At 40.3% G+C, this 21516-nt stretch overlaps 2 protein-coding genes across 2 annotated transcripts; both read left to right on the plus strand.

Annotated features, from left to right (window-relative positions):
* Nucleotides 1-6233: 6233 nt before the first annotated feature.
* Nucleotides 6234-13690, plus strand: tmem106ba (transmembrane protein 106Ba). The gene is made up of 8 exons (XM_079165268.1): nt 6234-6330; nt 8100-8308; nt 10310-10373; nt 10495-10654; nt 11198-11338; nt 11683-11732; nt 11815-11868; nt 12206-13690. Exons 2-8 carry the CDS (start codon nt 8116-8118, stop codon nt 12324-12326), a joined length of 783 nt encoding a protein of 260 aa, XP_079021394.1. The 5' UTR covers nt 6234-6330; nt 8100-8115; the 3' UTR covers nt 12327-13690.
* A 3211-nt stretch (nt 13691-16901) lies between these two features.
* Nucleotides 16902-20234, plus strand: seraf (Schwann cell-specific EGF-like repeat autocrine factor; the record flags this gene model as incomplete). Its single annotated transcript, XM_079164452.1, has 5 exons — nt 16902-17115; nt 17574-17669; nt 18396-18500; nt 19627-19722; nt 20122-20234. 5 exons carry the CDS (start codon nt 16902-16904, stop codon nt 20232-20234), a joined length of 624 nt encoding a protein of 207 aa, XP_079020578.1.
* Between the last annotated feature and the right edge of the window lie 1282 nt (nt 20235-21516).

Here is a 21516-nt window from a genome sequence, read left to right on the forward strand (position 1 = left end):
CCTGTCCCCTGACCATGCTGCAGTTTGGTAAAGTAGACGGTGATCAGGGAGATTAGCGTAGCTGCAGACCGTCACATTACATCCGCCGTGTTAACACCAAAGATAGCCTCTCAGACCGAATGAAGACGCTTTTATTCAACATTAGTGACTGTAGGATTTCCTAGATCAGACGCTCGTAATGCTCTGTGCATCTGAACACTGGACACAAATTGTGTCATATTTGTTTTTGCATTCTAGATACACAACTATTGGGTCAGAGCATCTGCAGGGCTTTCACCACGACTGCGTGATCATTAAGATCAAACAAGGTGAAGATGAGATTCCATCAAGTTTATATATATATATATATATATAAATCAACACATAGAGGAAAGAAGGAGAAAACACAATGTGAAATATATCTTTTCTGACAGTTTATCTGTTGTACAAAGTTTGCCAAAGCAGCTGCCTCACAACTTTGCCAATGTTTGGGTTAACTACAGCACATGGCATCCTAATGCCCTCTATTCCTACGGGTATTATTTCTGCAGGCAACTCATTGAGTTGCACGCCAAACACTCAGCGAGTTGCAGAACCCGGCTCAAACTTTCCTACTGAACTGAACTCTCACCATTTACTCCAGATGATTACCGAGGTAACTCTCTAATGTGGAAACCCAAGTTAGACAACAAGTCTGCAAACCATCAAACAGAATATAAATATAAGAAGACAGGAAGGTAATCAGACAGCTTTCACATGTATTGGAAAAACAGCTGAACGGCTGCACCATCCACTACCTGCTAATCCAGTATATAAAAGAACTGTCTACATAAGCAACTTCTCATATTACTTTAGACATACATCCTGCCTAACGCATTATCTTGCAGACATGAACATATACTTGGTGCTCCATTTATCTTCTTTATCTATTATCTAACCTTCTCTGTAAAAGCCTCTCTTTTTTAAAATAAGGCATCAGATTGGACTCCAGCAGGAGTTAATCAGAAATGCAGCATGGTGCTCAGAGATGACATGGTTTATAAGCGCGCTGGAAACAACCATCAGCCTGCAGACAAAATGCTGGCAAATTTGCACAGAATCTGATCCGTGCATTAACCAGCCACTTTGGCAAACACCCCACCGTTACATGAGACGCCTTTTGATTCTAAACGTCTCAGACAGAGAAAGCGGGCGGCCAGTTTTACAACACTCCAGTGGAAAAATAAGTCCTCTACCTTTTGCTTCTGAACTCGTCACAGTGGTTCTTAAAGCTTCCATTGTCAGGAGGGCGTGTGCCTGAGACAGGGCTCCCAGTCTTCCAGGACTTTTTCAGTGAAGATCTAGCTGGTATGACTGACAGGGATCGCAGCAGAAGTGACATGAGGGGGTGGAGCTCAACCAAATGCTGAATAAGGCATTTTCAGGTCACCAACATGTTACGATGAATTTCCATTAACTGAAAATAAGGCAAGAAAACGTTAAAGTTCTGAGACAAAGACATTGATAACTGTCAGACCAGAGAACTCGGTGGTAGCGACCTGTCAATCACAAGGTAGCCCCGCCCTAAAGCATACTGCGCTTTATGGTCTACTTTAATCTAAATGAACATCATGCTCTATTGAAGAAGACTAGAAACTAGAGATTGAGACCATGAACTACCTTTTGAATGTTAATATGAACGTAACTTTCAGATGACACTTCTATCCATTGGGGAGCTCTCATAGATAAAATAGTATTTCATTCTTAGCCGAAGGAAAATAAGAGAAACGTGAAATAATTTTCCAGGATATTTTACCGTTTCTCTAATTGTCCATGTGTTTTCCAGGTTTTCCTGTCTGGACTGAGCAGAGTTGAATCACAGGTCAACAACTAAAGCATACTGTGAACTGCCCGGGCACGGTAGATCAGCTTGGAAGTATTTGACAGACCCCCCGCTGGGGTCTATCCGGTCCCTAAAGTGTCACAGCAGCTGCCAGAGACGAGTGTTGGTTAAGTGCCTGGAAGCATCCAGCAGCCCTGCTGGATCTCAAACCCCTTTGATTCCTTTCTTCTGTATCTACCATACACTGTCTTTCCATGCTTTATTTCCCCCTCCTGTCTCATGATAAAAAAAAAATATTGAGGGAAATTAGGAAAGAATGACTGCTCCAGTTTTAAAAAAGAAAAGAAGCTGCTCTGTAATTACTGATTGTTTGTGTCTAAAGAAAGGGAGTTCTTCCATTTGGTACACAAAGGCATCAACGGTGCCATTCTGGAGACAATTGAAGGCAGCAAACGTCTGTTTAAATGTAGTCTCGTAAAAAAAATAATGCACTTCCAAGTTTTCAAATTAGCCCTGAAACCATTTCTTCACAGAAGCAAACAAGTGTTCGTGCTTGTGTTTGATGTCATCGTGAAATGTAATGTAAAAAAATAAGCTGTGAAAAGCGTCAGAACTCATCAACTGGAGCCACTCTTATCACCATGTCTGCTAATTGCAGTCAACAAACATTCCTCATTTGCAAATTTAGGATTCAATTTGTTCTACATATTTAGCAGAATCAGACATCATGTGCGGTCCCACGGCCGTGTGCTCCTTCTGCCTGCGGCGTAAAATGTCTGCTGAGCTCTGTGCAAAATAAATCCTTCTGCTGTTGGGTCAGACCACGATGAATCCCTGTTGAATCTCCTTCAATATGATATGTTTCCATGCTCCAGCTCTTTTTAATGTGGTCTTTATCTGGCTCCTGCTGAGAATCCATTTCAAAACAGCAAGACTGTGTGTTGGGTAATCCCACTTTATGATAATCATTGGGATGATTCCACTCCGGCTGTTTGTTAGAATCCAGACAAACTGCCATGATGAATGATCGTGATGCCGTCACTGATACACTGATTCTTATTTCACTTTATTAAGAATTATTCTTTTTATGAGCTCAGAAAATCATTCGGAAAATATACGAACTCATTACTGAGCAATTAAGAAGAAGTGAATTGTAATTAACTTGAGGAGTCGTTGCTGTTAATTATCAGCCTCCCAGCAGCTCATGACTGGGACTGATGGGTGCACACCTCTCAGTGACGCTCAGTGGAAAAGCCTCGGCGGTATGTGCCATCATATATCTGATCACGCAAGTGTCCTCACACTGCAATGCAGTAAATTGCTGTAATACACCACAAAAGGCTTGTCGATTAAAAATAAAGTGAGTGCTGTCGCTGAGCAACATTATGGGAAGAAAACAGTGGAATCGGAAAAGCTTTCAAAAGAAATCCAGTGAGGTACCACCTTTTTTTTTTTCTTCTTCTTCTTTTTTAGGTTAAGAACAAGTCGACACTAGAAATGAAATACTACAAAAACGCAGAATATCCTCCACTTCACCTCTGCAATATGCAGTTTTACACATTCCCTCTGAAGCCCTGCTTGTGGTTTGAAGTGCTGACACCTGAAGTAGGCTGACGTATCCTCGCCGCTCGCCGGCTCTTATCGGGGACACGCAGACGGCTTCCTCACACAGCTGCACACTGGACCGGAGCTGCCACTTCTAACCTGCCTCCTCAGACCGGCGCCCAGGTGTTTTCATATGCCTCGCGGCGATTCAAAATGAATTAGTCCTCTCTGTGTACGACACGGACTGCATTGGTACCGGGAGTCGCGGTGACGCGGGAGAGGATTCTGAGATTAGGGGAGACAGACATTTGGTGTATAACAAGCATGTCGACAGCACATTTCCTTCTTTCGGTTAGACTATTTGGCAGGTCAAATCTCAATGTTTTGAGTCACCATGTGATGCAAACTAACTGCAAGAAATAATCCAACATTTTAGGGCTTTAAGCGGAGAATTATCGGCATCTGAAAGCTTGAAAATCAGAGTTTCAGATCAGAGAGAACAAACTGCAGCGATGGCCTCCCTGAGATGCGACTGGAGCTCTGAACAATGGCCGACTTTCCTGCCAAAGTGCTGTAGTGAGTTGAAAAAAACCTGCCGGTACATGGCTGGTGGTAGAGTATTCTGATGCCAAACTCTTGTATCAGCGGCAGCAGATCTGCCTTATAAACACCAACTTAATATGGCTTCTTACAGGACATCCACCATTTAATTATTGTGACACTCAGGGGAAATCACAGACTACATGGCTCTTAAAACATTAAAAAAAATAGTGTGAATGCACGTTATTAAAAACGTATTTTCTCTTGAGTAGCAAATCCGTATTTAGGGGGATATTCAGGGACACTGCTGATCCTGATTTCTGTCATTTAGCACCGGCTTTATGTCTTGTCGACGATGCCAAGTAGGTCATTGTCGAAGCCAACCTGTGTCACATCGCTAGTTATTTTTAGCACATTTTCTAATGTGACTACCAGATGGATTCTGCACACAGCTCAGTCCAATGAAAGAAGCGTCACCGAGTTAAACAACCGCAGGAAACTTGGACAAAAACTGACCGTGTTGTCCTGCATCATTAGAACAGATCTCTCTGGTACTCAAAACAAACACTAATTGATTTTTTGCAAAGACAAACTTTAACCCAGGGCAGTTTTCAGCACAGTCGGTGCAAAAGCATGACAGGTCATTATTTCTATTAGCCATTTTCAAAGTGTACTTTTCCCTTCAGCTTGCCAGATCATGCATTATTCAAAGTGTTTTCCTCTGAAATCATACGGCGATTAAACGGATTAAAATAAGTCTATTATCACTGTAATGGGATGTTTGCTCACAGGCACCAATGACCACATTGTTGTTGTTTGTTGTCGGGAGGATTCACCGCCTGAGTGCTGCCGAGTCATACGTTCACACATGGCAGCACACTGCCATCCTCTGGCTCAAGCAAAGCTCTTCTGCACGCTGCCAGTGACCGAGTACAAACACTGTGGGCATTTAATTAAGTGAGCGGAGATGTTGAGCCTGTTCTTTGATATTTGCTATGATATTTATTTTGGGTTCATTTTAAAATAATTTATGTTAAAATGCAAGATTTCACAAGAAGTAACAGATTTTTTTTATTTTCCAGTATTCTTAGATATTATCTGAACAAGTGTGTAAAGTTAAACTCGTTAAAATAATCATGAATAAAATGTTTCTAGCACCTTTAACTGCATTCAGTATTTTAGAAGACTGTGATTGATCAATGTACTTTATACTCATATACTGTAAACAGTACAGGTCAATCTGGTTAAAGTATATCTTGATGGAATAATGTGATCAATTGTAGCTGATTAGGAGCGACTGGTGGAGATTGTGGGGAAACTTGATCAAACCAGGAAGTTCTGTGACGTGTTTCTGTCAGCCGACGACTGTTTCCAGTCACTGCAGTCCAACGTCAGGAGGCCGTCTGGTTCAATCTATTTGGGGAAAAAAAGTTTCCAAATGCTGGCTTGTGATGCCAGTCTAATATTTTATTATATTATAATATTTTAACAGTAAACTAAATATTATGGAGAGCAGCATCTACATTTGATCTCATTACACAAGTAAATAGTCCTATCTTGGCTGCAGTTTCAATTTTAAGTTATTAATTATGGATTTTGCCACTAGTGCTGATGTACTAATGAAGCAATCATATATGAATATTCCTACAGTGTAGTGTTCCAAGAGACTTGAAGTATGTTTGTATTCAATGGCACCATTTCTCAATCTTGGCATCAGGACACCACATGAGTTTAATTAATCAAACAACAACACCAGTTCCTACTGTTTGTAATAAAATGTCACATTTTCCTGTTTAGTTTTAATGATAGTGATCTCTATTAAGGTTGACTGGTTCCCTAAAGGCACATGACTGTACACTGTTGTCTGCCTCAGTGGGCTGGTGATACATAACATTTACAGGGACGTAGGTGCATTTTATGGTTATTTGTGTATTCAATAGGATCACCAGAACGCATAACTCTCCTAGTAAATTGTGATTATACAGTGGCCTTCCCATACAATGCATGTTTTTATCTATTTTAAGTTTGGTTACTTTACTTTGTGAATGGTGTAAATGGTATTTCTCAGAGGTGGAAGTAGTGAGGTAAGTACTTTACTATATTAAGTGAGTATTTCCAGTTTGTTCAACTCTATACTCCTAATTCACTGCATTTCAGATGCAAATATTGCAATTTTAACTATGAGCTGCCTCGAATGTAATTTAATAATATTATTTTAAGTTTTATAGTATAAAGAACATTAATGCAGGATTTTAACTTGTATCTGAATACATCCACCACTGACAGTGTTGTGTTGTGGTCCAACCGCTGCATCTCTCCGCCAGCATGAGGCTGTCCAATGGGGGAGAGGAGGGAGGAGCTTCCGTCGGAGTCATTCGCCATTGGTGTGTCGAGCCACAACAAAACAGCGAGGAGACGACGAATGTCAAACAAGTAAAACACGGGTAAGCACGTTAACAAATGTAATATAATTAATACAATATGTAGCCTGCGCTAGTTTTATGCACGTAGCATGTTTCAACGGTTATTGTGACGTAACTATGCGAAGTGCGGATTGTCCCGCAGAGCCGCCGTTGATTTTGTACAATATGTTGATTAAATGTCAGAAATACGCGACGATGCGGAACACCGTTTTCCTGATTGTGTTTAAATAACAATTTAAAGCCCAAATGTCGCGTTTGGTGGTGAGACTGAAGGCGGTAAAGCGGGTTTCCTTCCACCGGTACGTTATGTTCCCGGCCGAGGCTCAACGGCTCAGATGCATGGCGGCCTGTGATGACAGCGAGGCTGTAGACAGCCAGGCTGTGTAAACACACCGTCCTGCAGGGGGACTGTGTGACTGTGGTGCATGTTAGGATAGACCAGTGTTACATAGTACATGTACAAAAACACATACAAACGTAATTAAATCACAGTTAACAGTCAACATGTTGGTGATTACAAAAGGGGTTACATTCCAATATTCGTTGAAAAGCTTATAATTTAGAATATAACATTCATTCTGTTGCTCTGTTTCAGTCTTAATTCAAGTTATATTGAAGCATTTTTAATAAGAGTTTGATAGTATTCAATGGTGCTGCCTGGTTTAAGGACTGTTCAGCTTTATTGTGCCGTTTAAAACATTTGTTATAAAAGTAATCAAGTAATATTAGTCTACTGAAGTTATTAAAATATGTACGATACGTAGTACAGTTTAACAGGATAAAAGTATTCTGTATTACATCTCTAAAGTATTCCCAACAATGGGATTGACCTACTTTATAATAACAGGGGTGGATTGTAACTAAATACATTTATTCAAGTACTGTACTTAAATACAACTTTGAGGTACTTGTACTTTACTTGGGTACTTTAATTTTACAGTGGTGGAGGAAGTATTTGGATCATTTCCCTAAATAAAAGTATCATTACTACATTGTGGAAATAATGTAGTAATACTCAAAATCATACTCAAGTAAAAGTATACTTTAAGTACCAAAAGTAAAAGTATATGCTAAATGGCCCATTTAAAATTCATATATAAACTATTACTGAAATAAAATGATATTTATCAGTAATAATCATTCAATAACACAATACATACGCCTGTATAATAATCAGTAGTGGAATAACTGAGCACACATTTCATGTGACGTATGATGAAGATATGAATCATCATATGTTTTGTCCCTAAATTATATTAAACTACCCAACAGTATCTTATTAATAAAAACAGGTTGGCTGTATAATAGTAAAACTGAAGATATTGAACATTAGGTCCGTTCTCATTAACATAAACCCTATTCTAGTTGTCAGAGGATCATATTTCTGAATCAGTTGAGGCCTTAAAGACCAAAGAAGTCGCAGACAAGGCCGGGGCCCTGAAGATCCTGCAAATAATACAAAGCGTTACCATATAAAAGAATAAAAAACTAAAGTAATATTCATTTTAGAAGGGCACTACACGACAAACTGATTAAGCAGTGGTCACAGTCTGCTCTCTATTGAGCAGCACACTCCCGAGGCCCAGCTGAATTGTTTCTGAGGTTTCACAACAGATTTTCCTTCATGCACCAGTTGAAGTTTGTTGGCCTGGAAAATGTTCCCCTGGAATCCATCCAGGTTCCAGTTTCCCATTCAAACAGCCGTGTGGCATGTGGTTAGTCAGCACGTCCCGCTGTACCTATAGAGAGTTCCTCTGTGCTCACGCCGTCCTTTTGTGTGCCGTGTGCAGACAGACAGCTGCAGCTATGGGCAAGCTCCATTCCCACTTGGCCAACCCCAAAGACGAGAGTCAGGACTCTCTGACGGCCTCCGGGGAGTACCGAGACGGCGAGGAGGACGGAAAGAACGGAGACGTGTCTCAGTTCCCCTACGTGGAGTTCACCGGACGGGACAGCGTCACCTGCCCGACGTGTCAGGGCACCGGCAGGATACCACGAGGTAAAACCGCCATCAAACAAAGAGCATTATCGGTAAACCCGTATGAAGAGCGGTGCCTGTACAGCCCCAGAAAATGTGAAGTATTTCTCAATAACGTTAAATATGCATGACTGAATAAGCACCAATTAGTTTAAGTCCAGTGTTATTTCTGTCTAAATTAACGGTTAAAAACGTCTGTTTCGTCAGGACTGTGGGTTATGGTTGATCACATTTGATACGATATAAGCAAACAACCAGCCAGCTGTCATCACATCGTAATCAAATGTTGATGCATGGAAAGATGTGACATGATCTTTTCCTTCCACGGGACGAAAACACACAATACTAAAAAGTCTCCACCAAAACTGTAACTGTGGCAGAAAAGATTGTGTTATTGAGAGTTTGTGTGTTCTCAGGATCTTAAAATCTTCAAAGTGAAGCGTGAATAACATTGATTTATTCTCCCTCAATATACTGGAGATCCTGTCACATGATATTTGTAAATTACAAGAAAGATACCAACCAGGCGAGTGTGTGATGCTTTAGAGTAAACAGCAAACAGGCCAAACAGTCTTAAGTCTCTAAGTCCAGCTTTCTGTGGACACAGTGCTCACTCTCCGTTTGTATTTCACAAGAGTTCACAAGAGTCGAGTCTTACGTACACGCCTCTACCAGGATTTTGCTGTGGCACAAAGTGCAAACACGTAGTCATGGCCGGGCCTGTGACAATCTCCCTCAGCCCCACTAGAAGTTAAGTTAAGAAAAAAAGCATTTAGCAGTGAGGACGTCCATACGTCCGGCTCACATGAAACAAGTTTATATGAACCAGATCTAGAGTTCATATTGTCTTTCCAAATATAAAACTCCAAAAGACTGAATATAAATACAGGTTTCAGGCCTTTATGTCTACAACAAAATTCATAAACCACAGATGAAGCAAATACATAATAACGTAAGAAAAAACAAGAGAACTACTAAATAAACAGGCCATAATGCCTCCATGTCCAGGCTTTAGAGACAAAGTTAGTCTCCCCTTTCCATTTTTAATCTCTACACCAGAATACTTCAGGGTTTTGTGAAGAAGTTTAATGTCAGATTGATGCTCTTAAATTCTTCTTATGGAGCTGGACACACTCACCACTTTTTATAGACAGTAATCTGGACCCTGTTTTCCATCAGTTTGTGTCTGAGATCGCAGCCGATAAACAGGCTGTAATGTAAATGCTTGGGGCTCACCGCCAATGTACGTGCACTAAAAGCGCTTGTTTTTGCCACCGACCTGCTCAGATTGTTATTGTAAGTGTCTGACAACAGCATGGAAAGAACCCTACGGAGGAATAAAACCTTCTTCTGATTGTCATCGTGTGTCTCGCTCTGAGAAGTCAGGCTGTGAAATCTCACGTTTCGATTCAGCCATGACATTAAAACTCATTTAGTTAACGCTAAGCTACGCTTTACTGTACTCCAAACACAACAAACTCTGACAACAGAAGCACTGCTGTCTTCTCCGACTCTCAATCACCTTTCCACCATCCTTCCAGCAACAAGTCACACGATGCAATAACAAACAGAAAGTTGTATTTCTCTGTACGCTCCTCTCCAAAATGCTGTCAGACACTTAAAATACAAAAACAAGCACTTACAGTGGACTTAATCACAAAAACATGGGACAATAGGGTCCAGGGTGAGTTACCCTTTAACAATAAACCAATCAACAATAATGTATATCTTTAACTTTAAGTGGGAAACAGAGAGACTCTTCTCAAGAGGTGTGCAGTATTGTATGAAGCCCACACACTCTGTTCTCCATCAAACAGCAGAATGACACAGCTACACACTCTGTTCTCCATCAAACAGCAGAATAACACAGCTACACACTCTGTTCTCCATCAAACAGCAGAATAACACAGCTACACACTCTGTTCTCCATCAAACAGCAGAATAACACAGCTACACACTCTGTTCTCCATCAAACAGCAGAATGACACAGCTTTCCTTTCCTTCCTTTGAATAATTCAACAGGTCAAGAGAATCAGCTCGTGGCTCTGATTCCATACAGCGACCAAAGGCTCCGGCCGAGCAGGACGTGAGTTGGCCTCTTTTCTAAAGATGAATGGTGTTCTCCGTCTGCATGATGAAACTCCGTGATAGACTTTGAAGCCCTCAGCTGGTTTCAGGGTCTCACTTCTCTTTTCCGTGTCACGCAGAAAGCTGTATGTCACGATATCAGTGGCCCTCTGCCTGCTGCTGTCCGGCCTGGCTGTGTTCTTCCTATTCCCTCGCTCTATTGATGTCTCCTATGTGGGAGTGAAGTCCGCCTACGTCTCCTACGACCTGGACAAACGAATCGTCTATCTCAACGTCACGGTGAGATTGTGTCGGCGTAACCCCCCCCGACTCATATGAAACCCTGGACGATTAATAAGTCTGCTTGTGTTTAGGTTGAAGTCTTAAAGTAACTATAATCAATATTTGTATATGAACAATAACTTCTTGTATGGGGCAGGAGTAATCACTATAGAATTGTCGTGTCTTTCAGCTCCACAGTTTTACTATTTTGGTTTACTGCTCTCATTAGTGCTGTTTTTGGCTGCTGCAGGAAGCTGTTTTGAGGGGAGGAAAGCTTTCAAAATGTTCTGCATGTTACCGGTAAAACACCAAATGGCAGACAGACAAAGTTAGCAATTAGCTAAATTAGTAAATACTGTGGAGAATTTAGCAGCTAAAGAGCGAAAGACTTCCCTCAGGAAAAACAGACCGAACCAGAAAGGTGCACCGAGTGCAGTGCAGATCACTGCTGTATTGTGTTACTGCAGGTTTAAAATGCTGTAGTTAACATTGGGGCTTTTTTTTCTCTACATGAAGCCCTCTTTTGACACAATCTGACGGCTTTGATCTTCCTCCATCCAGAGCACTCTGAACATCACCAACAATAACTACTACACCGTCTCTGTGACCAACATCACAGCCCAGGTGCAGTTCTCCAAGACGGTGATCGGCAAGGCCAAGTTCAACAACAGCTCCGTCATCATACCGCTGGATGAGCGGCAGGTGGGTCACAATACATCTTAGTGATCGCACACAACACTCCAAGGACTCTGCACTGGAACAAACCCATGATAAGAGAATCTATTATTAAAAGGTGACAGAAAATGGATTCTGATGCGCTTCAGTTATGAATGCAGCGTGCACAACAGACTTCTAACAAGCGCCACCAAAGCCTGATGCGTCTTTAAATTCTTGTGACTACAGCTGCTCACACTTGGACCACTAATTAAACAGAAAAACATACCAAATGATATTAGCTTTTGCTGTAATTAGCATAAATGTGTAATATGTTCATGTGCTCTGCTGTTTGTCTCCTCGGTTGCTTTATGACTTGTGTTTTACTACAGATCGACTACACTGTTCCCACCACCATTGCTGATGAGATGAGTTATATGTTGTAAGTATCTTTATAGAAGTCATAAACATATCCCGTTTACACTTTTGAGCATTTGAATCATGAATCACTTCCTGTCTTACAGTGACTACTGCACCTTGCCGACCATTAAAGTTCACAACATAGTGGTCATGATGCAGTGAGTACGGTCAACTTCTTTCTTTAAATCCTCATGTTTGACTTTGAATATAATCATACTGTATGTGACGTACTGTCATTATTTATCTTGATTTGTATCCTTTCATACATCAGCATCGTCCTCCACACTCACATAGTTTCACCCACTCATACTGAAGAGAAGCCCAGAAACAAGAAAGTTTAACAACTTTAGCAAATCAAACAAGAAGCAGCTGATACTGTAACGCCTACTCTTGTAATTAAGTGGTTTTATATCTCGACCCGTTAAAGGATTCAGAAGTGACGGTCTCACCTTGTTATCCGATGAACTGCTGACTCGGGGGTTTGGCTTCTTTCAGGGTGACGGTGACCACGTCGTACTTCGGCCACGCGGAGCAGGTCTCCCAGGAGATGTACCAGTATGTGGACTGTGGGGGGAACACCACCTCCTTGCATGGCCATGTGCAGGTCTACCAGTAAAGAAAAGAGCGAATGCATCAAACTCTGCTGTGACTGAGGTTCTCACGGAGAACACTGGGCCGACTTCCAGAAAGGAAACCTTTGCTCGGTCACAATGGAACGACGTAACTTTTCATAACTAGTCGGTGGCTCATTCATTCTTAAATTCCAAACCGGGTCTAATGTGAGGTCAAAGCAGAAAGAATTTAGCAGGATCTACCGTGAGGTTTATTGTCATTTTTCCACCCTGGTGCCAACAAAACAGACATAAATAATGTAATATTCACATTAATAGACACTCCCATCATGTTTACATTGTCACCCGTTAACAGTTAAATTACTGGAAGCAGTGGCTTCACATAAGATGCACTTTAACATGGTCAATAACCACAGATATTAATAGGAATGTTGAGTTCTCCCTGCTACTCTATACCACTTTTAATAAAAAGTACAACAGCTAACGTTCAAGAGTGAAACCCACCTCTTTTCCTGCTCTTTTTATTTTGTTTCATCAAAATATGATTCTTGATATTAGTGCAATAGATGTTTTATCGTATGTCTTGTTGTTTTGGCTTCTTTATTTTCATTTGGAGTATAGGTAGTGTGAGTCTTTTCCTTTGTTGAGCTGGCTGTCATTCGGCGGAGTGATTTAAAAGCAGACGTGACTACTATGAAGACTGCAACATGTTACGAGGAGGTTACAAAATATATATTTTAAAAAGGGATCACTTTTTATTTTACTGTGGGAGCACTAAAAGATACAGAAATGTGTAAATGTACAATGTGTACTTTCTGGCTTTCTTCCCCTTTGGTTTAGGTTATTCTATTATTTTGTGCTATGGTGTCATTTTGCAATGATGTGTTTGCCATATTAACCCACTCTGCATCTATAGCTTGTATCATGAGTTGACTTAAAAATAACTATGACTTCCTTCTGTGACTTATCGTTTTGTTTTGGCATTTTCAAACAGATCACTTGATGTACTGAACGCCCGAAACACCGACATGTCCAAAAGATGAATTATTTTAAAGTTTCAGATCTTAGTTCAGTTGTGTTCGCACAGGTACAATATCTCGTTGTTACATTAAGTGTGTTTTTTTTTTCAGAGCCAGGAGATGTGTCTCCAAGTATCTAACACCCTTTAACAACACCTTATTAATAGCTCCTCATCCAAACTCTTCCATCATTTTACTTCCAGCACAATTGTGCTTCAGCCAAAGTTATATAAAAAAACGATTGAAAAATAAACTGCCTGACAAAGGATTTGATACATTTCATGCTTCACACAATCTCGCGGAGTTTAAATCAGGCCTAACATTGTGACGTCTACGCGGTGCTTTTGTGTTTCTCATGCATGAAGCTGGAAATAAAATCATGTCTCATTTCTAAAGGTTTGTTCTTGTGATATTCTCTGTACACACTGGGTGGCGCCGAGTGGTCTGCTTAACTAGAGTATCTCTCACCTTGCTGTTACTTCAAGGTTATTGAATTTAATCTAAAATATTAGAAATAGCAAAAAAAAAGAGATATACTGTTTAAGGATAATAGAAGACAAAAAAACAGTAAATATTCACATTTGAGAAGTTGAAGCAAGTGAACTTTGGGCAAAAATAATAATAGTTAATCTATCAAAATAGTTGGTGATATATTTTCTTGCTAATTGTTTCAGTTAAATGTATCGTCTCCATGCAGCAAAATGCATTCAGTCATGATTCAGTAAAAGAAGCAGTAATGGGGCTAAAATGCAAAGAAAAATGGAAACTCTACACATTAGTTTAAATTATTTAGGAGCATAAATATGACAATCAAACTTCATACCAATCTAATCATTAAATTTGTATTGAGAACAAATTTTATATTTTTCATCGCTTAAATCTTACTGGGAGAGTGTCATCACCTTGATGAGTGGACAGACCAGCTGAATGACCAACAACAACGTCCCTTGGCGCCACCACTAGAGGGCGCTGTTACAGAAACACCAACATTGTATGTCAATGTGTTGCTCACTACAGGCTGTATACTCCTTAATGGAGCCAGAGGCACAAGATGTCCCCAGAGTATCGCGGTATGTTCACATCTGCTGCAAACATCAGCTCACTTCCTGTCTGAGATCCAGGTCATTGGTTTGGACCAGAGCTTTACTGGGACGCGCACACACACACACACACACACAGTAAGCATTGCAAGTTTCCCCTTTCAACTGAGCCAGTATGTTAGTGAATCAGCTTTATTATTATTATTATTATTATCTTTTACTGTCACTGTCCTCTTTGACAATATATTTAATGTTCAATTGCAACATATTCTGCTTCATATATTGCATATATTCTCCAAGTTTCAGAGATGTTTGACCAACATGTTATTTATTTATTTTAAACAAAATATTGGCTGATATAATATTACAGTACCTAAATTGATGTATATCATCGATTTATCCAGGGCTGCCCCCTCTTAAGTCGCGTTAGTCGTTTTGGTCTTAGATGACTAAGATTTCTTTAGTCCAATAGTAATTTTGTAATGCTTTTTCATGCTGAATGACTCAATTCCAGGCACATCTCTGGCAAACACAAGATTTAAACGCAGTTTTAGAGCTCCATTGTTGAATCAACTAATCGGTTAGTCGACTCAGAATTCAAGAACAGCCCTTGCGTTGTCAAGATTCACCACCAAGTGTTAAACTCACAATGTGTCTGGATCTAAACAAAGCAGGACGATCTCAGGCTGAGCTGTCTGAAGGTGGAGCCAACATACAGAACTTTGTATCAACTACCGTTGTAGGTTATAAAGGCTACTGGCTTAAAATGGCCAAAGTCATTTTTCAAGCAAAAGCAGGATTTTCATATGGAAATCTACTTTCCTGTGAGCGCTCGGTCGGTAGGTTTCACTGTGACGGCCACATCCGCTATTGATCTGGTTGTGTTAGAGCCATTACAGCAGACCTCCCCCTTACTTCATGTGGACCCAGCACTTCCTCTCACCAGGTAAAAGTAAATGGTTTCCCCACATGTCTTCTACATGAACACACATGGGTCTTGCTGTCTAGAAAAGAATAACCTAGTTGGCTCCACACTGAACCTCTTTCCTGACTGTGGTTTTCCTTCACAAGAATGAAAACTAGTAGTGTAGTGTGTCCAGTGGAGGAGAATAACATCGTGACTATTCGTGTTCCCATAATGACTTATTAGGCTGATTCAAGGGTCGGTTCAACCAAATTACAAATCTGAATATGTCTCACTTTTCATTCGTGTTATTCGGTCATGCGGTTTGTTTGTTTTCCCCAGATCTGCATCCAAGGTTTCTGCCATCATTCCAATAAGTGAATTACATTTTGTTTATGGAGGGCACATGATTGAAAACGTAATCTAGAGTCTCTCTAGAAACAGTGTCCCTGCTTCTCTGGATAACAAACAAAACATGCCATTTTTTTTTTAACATTTCATTTTTCACCTCTGTTGCTTGTCTACGAGGACAGATATCTTCAGAGATGGATATCCAAACCTGGACAAAAAAAACTATCTGCAATGTTTGAGGTAAGTGAAAAATGTTGCATTGGAATCCAGACACTGGGAGTTTGTTGTTTACATATTTATTTATTAATACTAACAGTAACTATCTGTACATAACCATATAACCATATGTGATATGTGAACACTGAAGTCTCTCTGTACAGTTAACCACATTAAAATCATCGTATTATTCCACTGAATTATATACACATAGTATGTTGTTCATTGAAGCTTAATAATGATAAAAACAAACCTAAGACTTAAAGTTTTAGGATTGCACCATCCCCATCTGTCTGACATATCTTTGAGAGTTTAAAATAAACTCCACTTCAACTATTACTTTTAAAGTTTGGCTACACAGTGTGAGTTTGTACTGAGTTTATACACAAGTAGATAATAAACATATTTTGGCAACTAAGCTAGTTAGCTTCTTCGTTAATAATTCACAGAACTCTTGTGGTTATCGTTGCTTTAAAATATAAATTTAAAGCCGGAGACAAACTCCTTACACAACATTACTTGTGTGTAACTTGCATGTCCGATTCAAAATAGGTATTAATTCAAGATAGCCCCCCCAAAAAACACAATTAACTTTACCTTTCAACACACAGTTGACAACCATTTTATTTGGCTAGTTCGTTAGCTAACGTTAGCTACTTCACACTGGATTGACGTAACAACTAATGTAGCTTAGCTAACGTCAGCTAGCTACAAAGCTAACGCTAAAGTTACCGTTGGTACTTTTTAACTTCGACAAAAAAAAGATGGTTTGAAATTCTTTCTTCGGCGTATCGATTAATATTTATGTCTAATTTACTTCCAACTAATTTTTGTGTAACGTTATATGTGGTGGACACTTCCAAAAGCTCATTACCCATCTAGACTCTTCCAAGTCAGCCCCGGTGTTAAACCGTAACACCGGTCCCCGTTCTCCTTGCCCCGCCCCGGCACTAACCTGTGTGGAACGGCGGCCACGACTTGGGGGGGAGGTCCCGCTACTTTCTCCTCCGTCTCCGTCTGTCTGCTGCTGCTTCCTCTCTCTTCACAGTTTGAGACACACACACACACACAAATAAAAACCCACCAAACATGGGTGTCGTGGGTCTCGCTTCAACTTTTCTCTTGGCCGCCTTGGTCGCTCTGTGCTCCGCGGCACGCTCGGACGCGCCCCGGGGAGTCGCGGTCGGGTTCGTTTTCGACTTGAAAGCGAAGTGCGAACCGCAGTGCGAACACGGAGGGATCTGCATCCGCAACAACACATGCCACTGCTCCAAGGGCTACGAAGGAGAGACCTGCCAGTATGGTGATGTTACAAACCTTTTATCTGTTATTTAATTGCATTTAAGGTGGAACATGTTCCCCCATTAGAAAAGTATAAATATATGTTTCCTCCTGTAGAGGAACCAATGCTTATAAATATTGATGGTTAATACAATGAATGAGTCATAATTAAGTGTTATGCAATTAAATGCACATAAGCTACATAGCTAAAACAATATGCAGGTTTTAATGTCAGTTAAATGCAGGTATTTTTTACAAAGATGTGTGTCAGCATAAACCAAGCATAAACCTACACTGATGGGAAAAAGCATCTAGATTTTAAAGACATAAAATCCTAATTTTCACAACACTACAAGAGACCATATTCCTCACCGTATTTACTTATTTCCCTTCTTCCTTTTACAGTATCTAAGATAAAACGTCTCTATATTAAGAGTAATGTCAAAATGTTGTGTGTTCTCGTGTGAATGTAAAATGCAGCCAACTGTTATCCCAAATGTAAGAATGGAGGAACGTGCCTTCGCCCTGGAAAATGCAGATGTCCTCCAGGATTTGGGGGAAGATACTGTCACAAAGGTAAGCAGGCTTTCTTTCAGCACGGATTGTTGTAAACAAAACATTTGGTTGGTCCAATATGTGGAGCCATCTTCTTGTATTTTCATTCCTCCATGTGGTACAGTTGAAATATATCGGCACATTCAGTCGAAAACTAGAGCAGCTAGATATTTTTTTCCAGTAACAAAACTGCAGCAGTAGTTCAATAAGTATTTTAAAGCTGGTTTTGTGGCAACATCTAAATAAAATGAGAGGATTTTGGTTTTATTCACCAGAATTTTCTATCAGAAATCTTTGAAACAGCATTTAGAGCCAGTATTTTCCAAACCTTTAGGTTGCGAGTTAAATCTGAGGACTCGCAAGACAATTACCAGAACAGGGAGAAAGGAAAAAAGACACACGCAATATGTACACTTTTTCCAGACTTTCTTTAATTCTTTTAGATTTCTAGAGAGTTTAACTAAACAAAGCTTCTAGAAATAAAATTAAAACCAAGAAACCACTGGTAGACATATGCAACTAGTGATTAAGGGTCCCAAATACTAATTTCAATGGGGTCACAAGGGAAAAAAAGGTTGGAAAGCACTGATTTAGACAATTCAATTGTGCGTTTCTTCCCCCTTGATTAGGAATCATGCCCAAGTTATATATTTCTAAAATCAGTGCAGCCAAAAACAGTTGAGGACAGGACGGGTACAGCTACGTCGTCCCTGCTGATGGGTGTGATCCGTGTCTGTCTTTTGGCAGTGACGTGTGACGGGGGATGCTGGAACGGAGGAGAATGCATCGCTGTCAACGGAGCGGCCAAGTGTATCTGCCCCTCGAGCTGGAGCGGCTCAAAATGCCAGGAGGGTCGGTTTATGGCCGTTTCTAATCACCCTGTTAACACCAAAGGTCAAAGTCGCCACATGGAGCCGGTCTCTCAGCTGGAGCTAAAACACTTTTAAATGCTTTTTTTCGGTGCCAAGTTGCAGTCGGGATGGGAAGCGTTCGGTCTAACCCCCCCGCTCCCCGACGCAGCAGTTCATCTAACTTAGTGCTCACGAATGGCATGTAAATTGACGGCTCGTGAATGACGATTCTTGGCAGTAAATTGAAGCTCAAGTTGGACTCAGCAGATCTTTTTCAGAATCTTATCTTATCTGATAAACTTATGAAGCAAAAAAAAACACTTTTCCTGATAAAGGGTTTTCCTCATATTTTAAGGCTACATAACATTGAGTTGACTTGACTTTTCAGTAACACGTGCAGGACAACAGTTCTCTACTATTGTGCGCTCAATGACAAATTAGGGCTCTATAGAACTCAATCAATGTATGTTTTAGATTAGCAATTTAGCCTAGCCTACATTCAAAGTGGCCATACTAGTGTTGTTAAGCTGTTTGTTTGTTGACCTCCCAACATCACACAAACATTCTGATGGATGAATATAGAAATTTGTCCTAATTTTTCTTTTTAAATGTAAGCTATGCTTTAACTGCAGTCTTCTTCTAAAAAAAATCACCTTCAAGCTAACCTGCTTCCTGAAATGCATTTATTCGCTTACTTGCGGAGAGTTAGATGAGAAGATCGATACCACTCTTGTGTCTGTACGCTAAATATGGAGCTACAGCTAGCAGCCTGTTAGCTTAGCTTAGCATCGAAAAATAAAACAGCTAGCCTGGCCAAGAAATAGTCCAGCACATAACGACATGTCAAACCACAACTTAATGTTTTTAGTCTTTAAACAAACAAGATATAATATGTTAAATGAGTGAGCTTTAGAGGTGTTTGGTAGGCAGGTTTTGTAACCTTTGGGCAGAGCTAGCTGTTTCCCTGTTTCCAGACTTTATGCTAAGCTAAGCTAATTGGCAGTATTATGTAAACTATTCTGTTAACTCGTAGTTATTCCTGCATCTAGAGCATTTTTCTGCCGAGCTAAAGCTCAAAATGTGCTGCCTGGCATGCTAAGAATGTCTTTTCTATGGTTTTGTTGCAGCGATCTGTCCCCAGGGCTGTAGGAACGGAGGCCTCTGCGTGGCTCCAGGAATCTGCAGCTGTCCGGAGGGATGGCTGGGCGGCGCCTGCCACACCGGTGAGTTTCAAACTGGTCCCGAAGACCAAGCACTTCCATATGCATCAGTGCACTTTACAAGCACGATTCGTTTTGTATTTCTCTGCTGCTTGTCCAACATTTTGTCCTGTTCGCTTTGGTTGTACTTTCCCTGTGATCTACAGAGAAGACAAACGTTGCAGATATCCGTCTGCCAAGCAGCTGAGAATGATGTATATCGGATGTATGTGTCTGCTAAGGGAAAGTTCTCAGCTCAGTGTTTTTCCAGATGTGACAGATGTGAAAACACTTTTCACTTCCGTTTCTGGATTTGTGGTGTTCGGATTCACGAGCTCTTCAGAGACGTTTACTTGTTTCTCAGGTTTAACAATTGATTAACGTCGTTTTTATTTTTTTGGTCTGTTTCTATATCGTCTATAGCTGTGTGCGCTCAGTCCTGCCTGAATGGAGGGAAGTGTATTTCTCCAGACAAATGCCGCTGTCGCCCCCCTTTCTCTGGCCCTCGCTGCGAGGAGAGGAAGAAGTCCCACTAGTGTGACCCTGCTGGGTTCACAGGTCAACGAGGCCCAACAAGTGACTTCATGCTGATGAGGACTGATGATTTCTTTCTTCTATTTTTTAAAGCTAAAACATTTGTAGTTTTTACATTTGTTTTATGTATTTCTTTTTTAAGAAACCTTGAACCTGTGTAATGTTCTCATTCAACTGTGTAAACATGTACTGTACTGTAATTTGTGTCATTAAATGAACAAAAGAGTGAATTGCATAGAGCACAAGCAAAAGCATAGAAATAGTACATTTTCTTTATTCTGTCAAATGTAACTTGTACCACAGTGTAATTTGGTGTTGTCAGAGATTTTTATATATAAAACAAAACCCTGTATAAAACTCAAAACAGGTGGTCATTACTTTACCCAATCAAAAAATGTATTAATGAAAGCAAAAAAGAAAAACATATGGCAATGTATTTAATCTGAGACAAGTGACTGATGTGTACCATCTACATTAGGCATAACTAATATAGCATCCTTGCATTATTTCTCTCATAAATGAACAACAAACAGTGCACATCACTTTGGTAAAAAGGTTATAATTTGGCTTAATTGTGTAAAAACTAAAAGCTTGCTGGTAATAAATAACCTGCAGCTCATGAATAAATCCTCACTGAAACAGATTGATTCGTCATTTTACTTATTTTACATAATGCTGTGCAGTAACACTCACACATCTGTAGAAACTCTCTGCTGATGCATTTACCAGATGTGTGTTACTGTGAGCCTTGAGGTAGTGATATACGGGGACGAACAGACAAGTGCAATACATCACGTCCCCCTGTTAGCCTTCAAATGTGCACAGAGCCACACACATCCATCAACACACACGTACGTACACACACACTCGTACACACACACCCAACAACTCACGATGCTCTCTTCTTGCTTCGTACATTTTGCAGCTTCTTTCAACCCATTTCTCATTTCTTCCCCATCATGCTTGCGACGCCTGTAAAGGTGCAAACATAAATTCATTTGAAGTCAATTTCACATATTTTTCAGTATATCCAAGGTGGCCTTTTAATTATTGCTTTTGTTTTTTTAACATCGCCGGGTATTCATCTTTCAGAGAAAGACGTAGATGTGGAAGAGTCGTATTTAACATTCTGAACAATAATATAGCAGCAAAAAACTATTTCTCATAAAGATAAAGTGGAGTAACGTCGACCTGAGCAGAGAATGAAGTTAATCTCTTTTAACTTTTTGACACAAACATGGCGCTGGGAAACCCCGAAGGAAACACAACCCGTAACACTAGAAA

This window comes from Pholis gunnellus (assembly GCF_910591455.1).
Source record: "Pholis gunnellus genome assembly, chromosome: 8".
In the NCBI taxonomy this organism is placed as follows: Eukaryota; Metazoa; Chordata; class Actinopteri; order Perciformes; family Pholidae; genus Pholis; species Pholis gunnellus.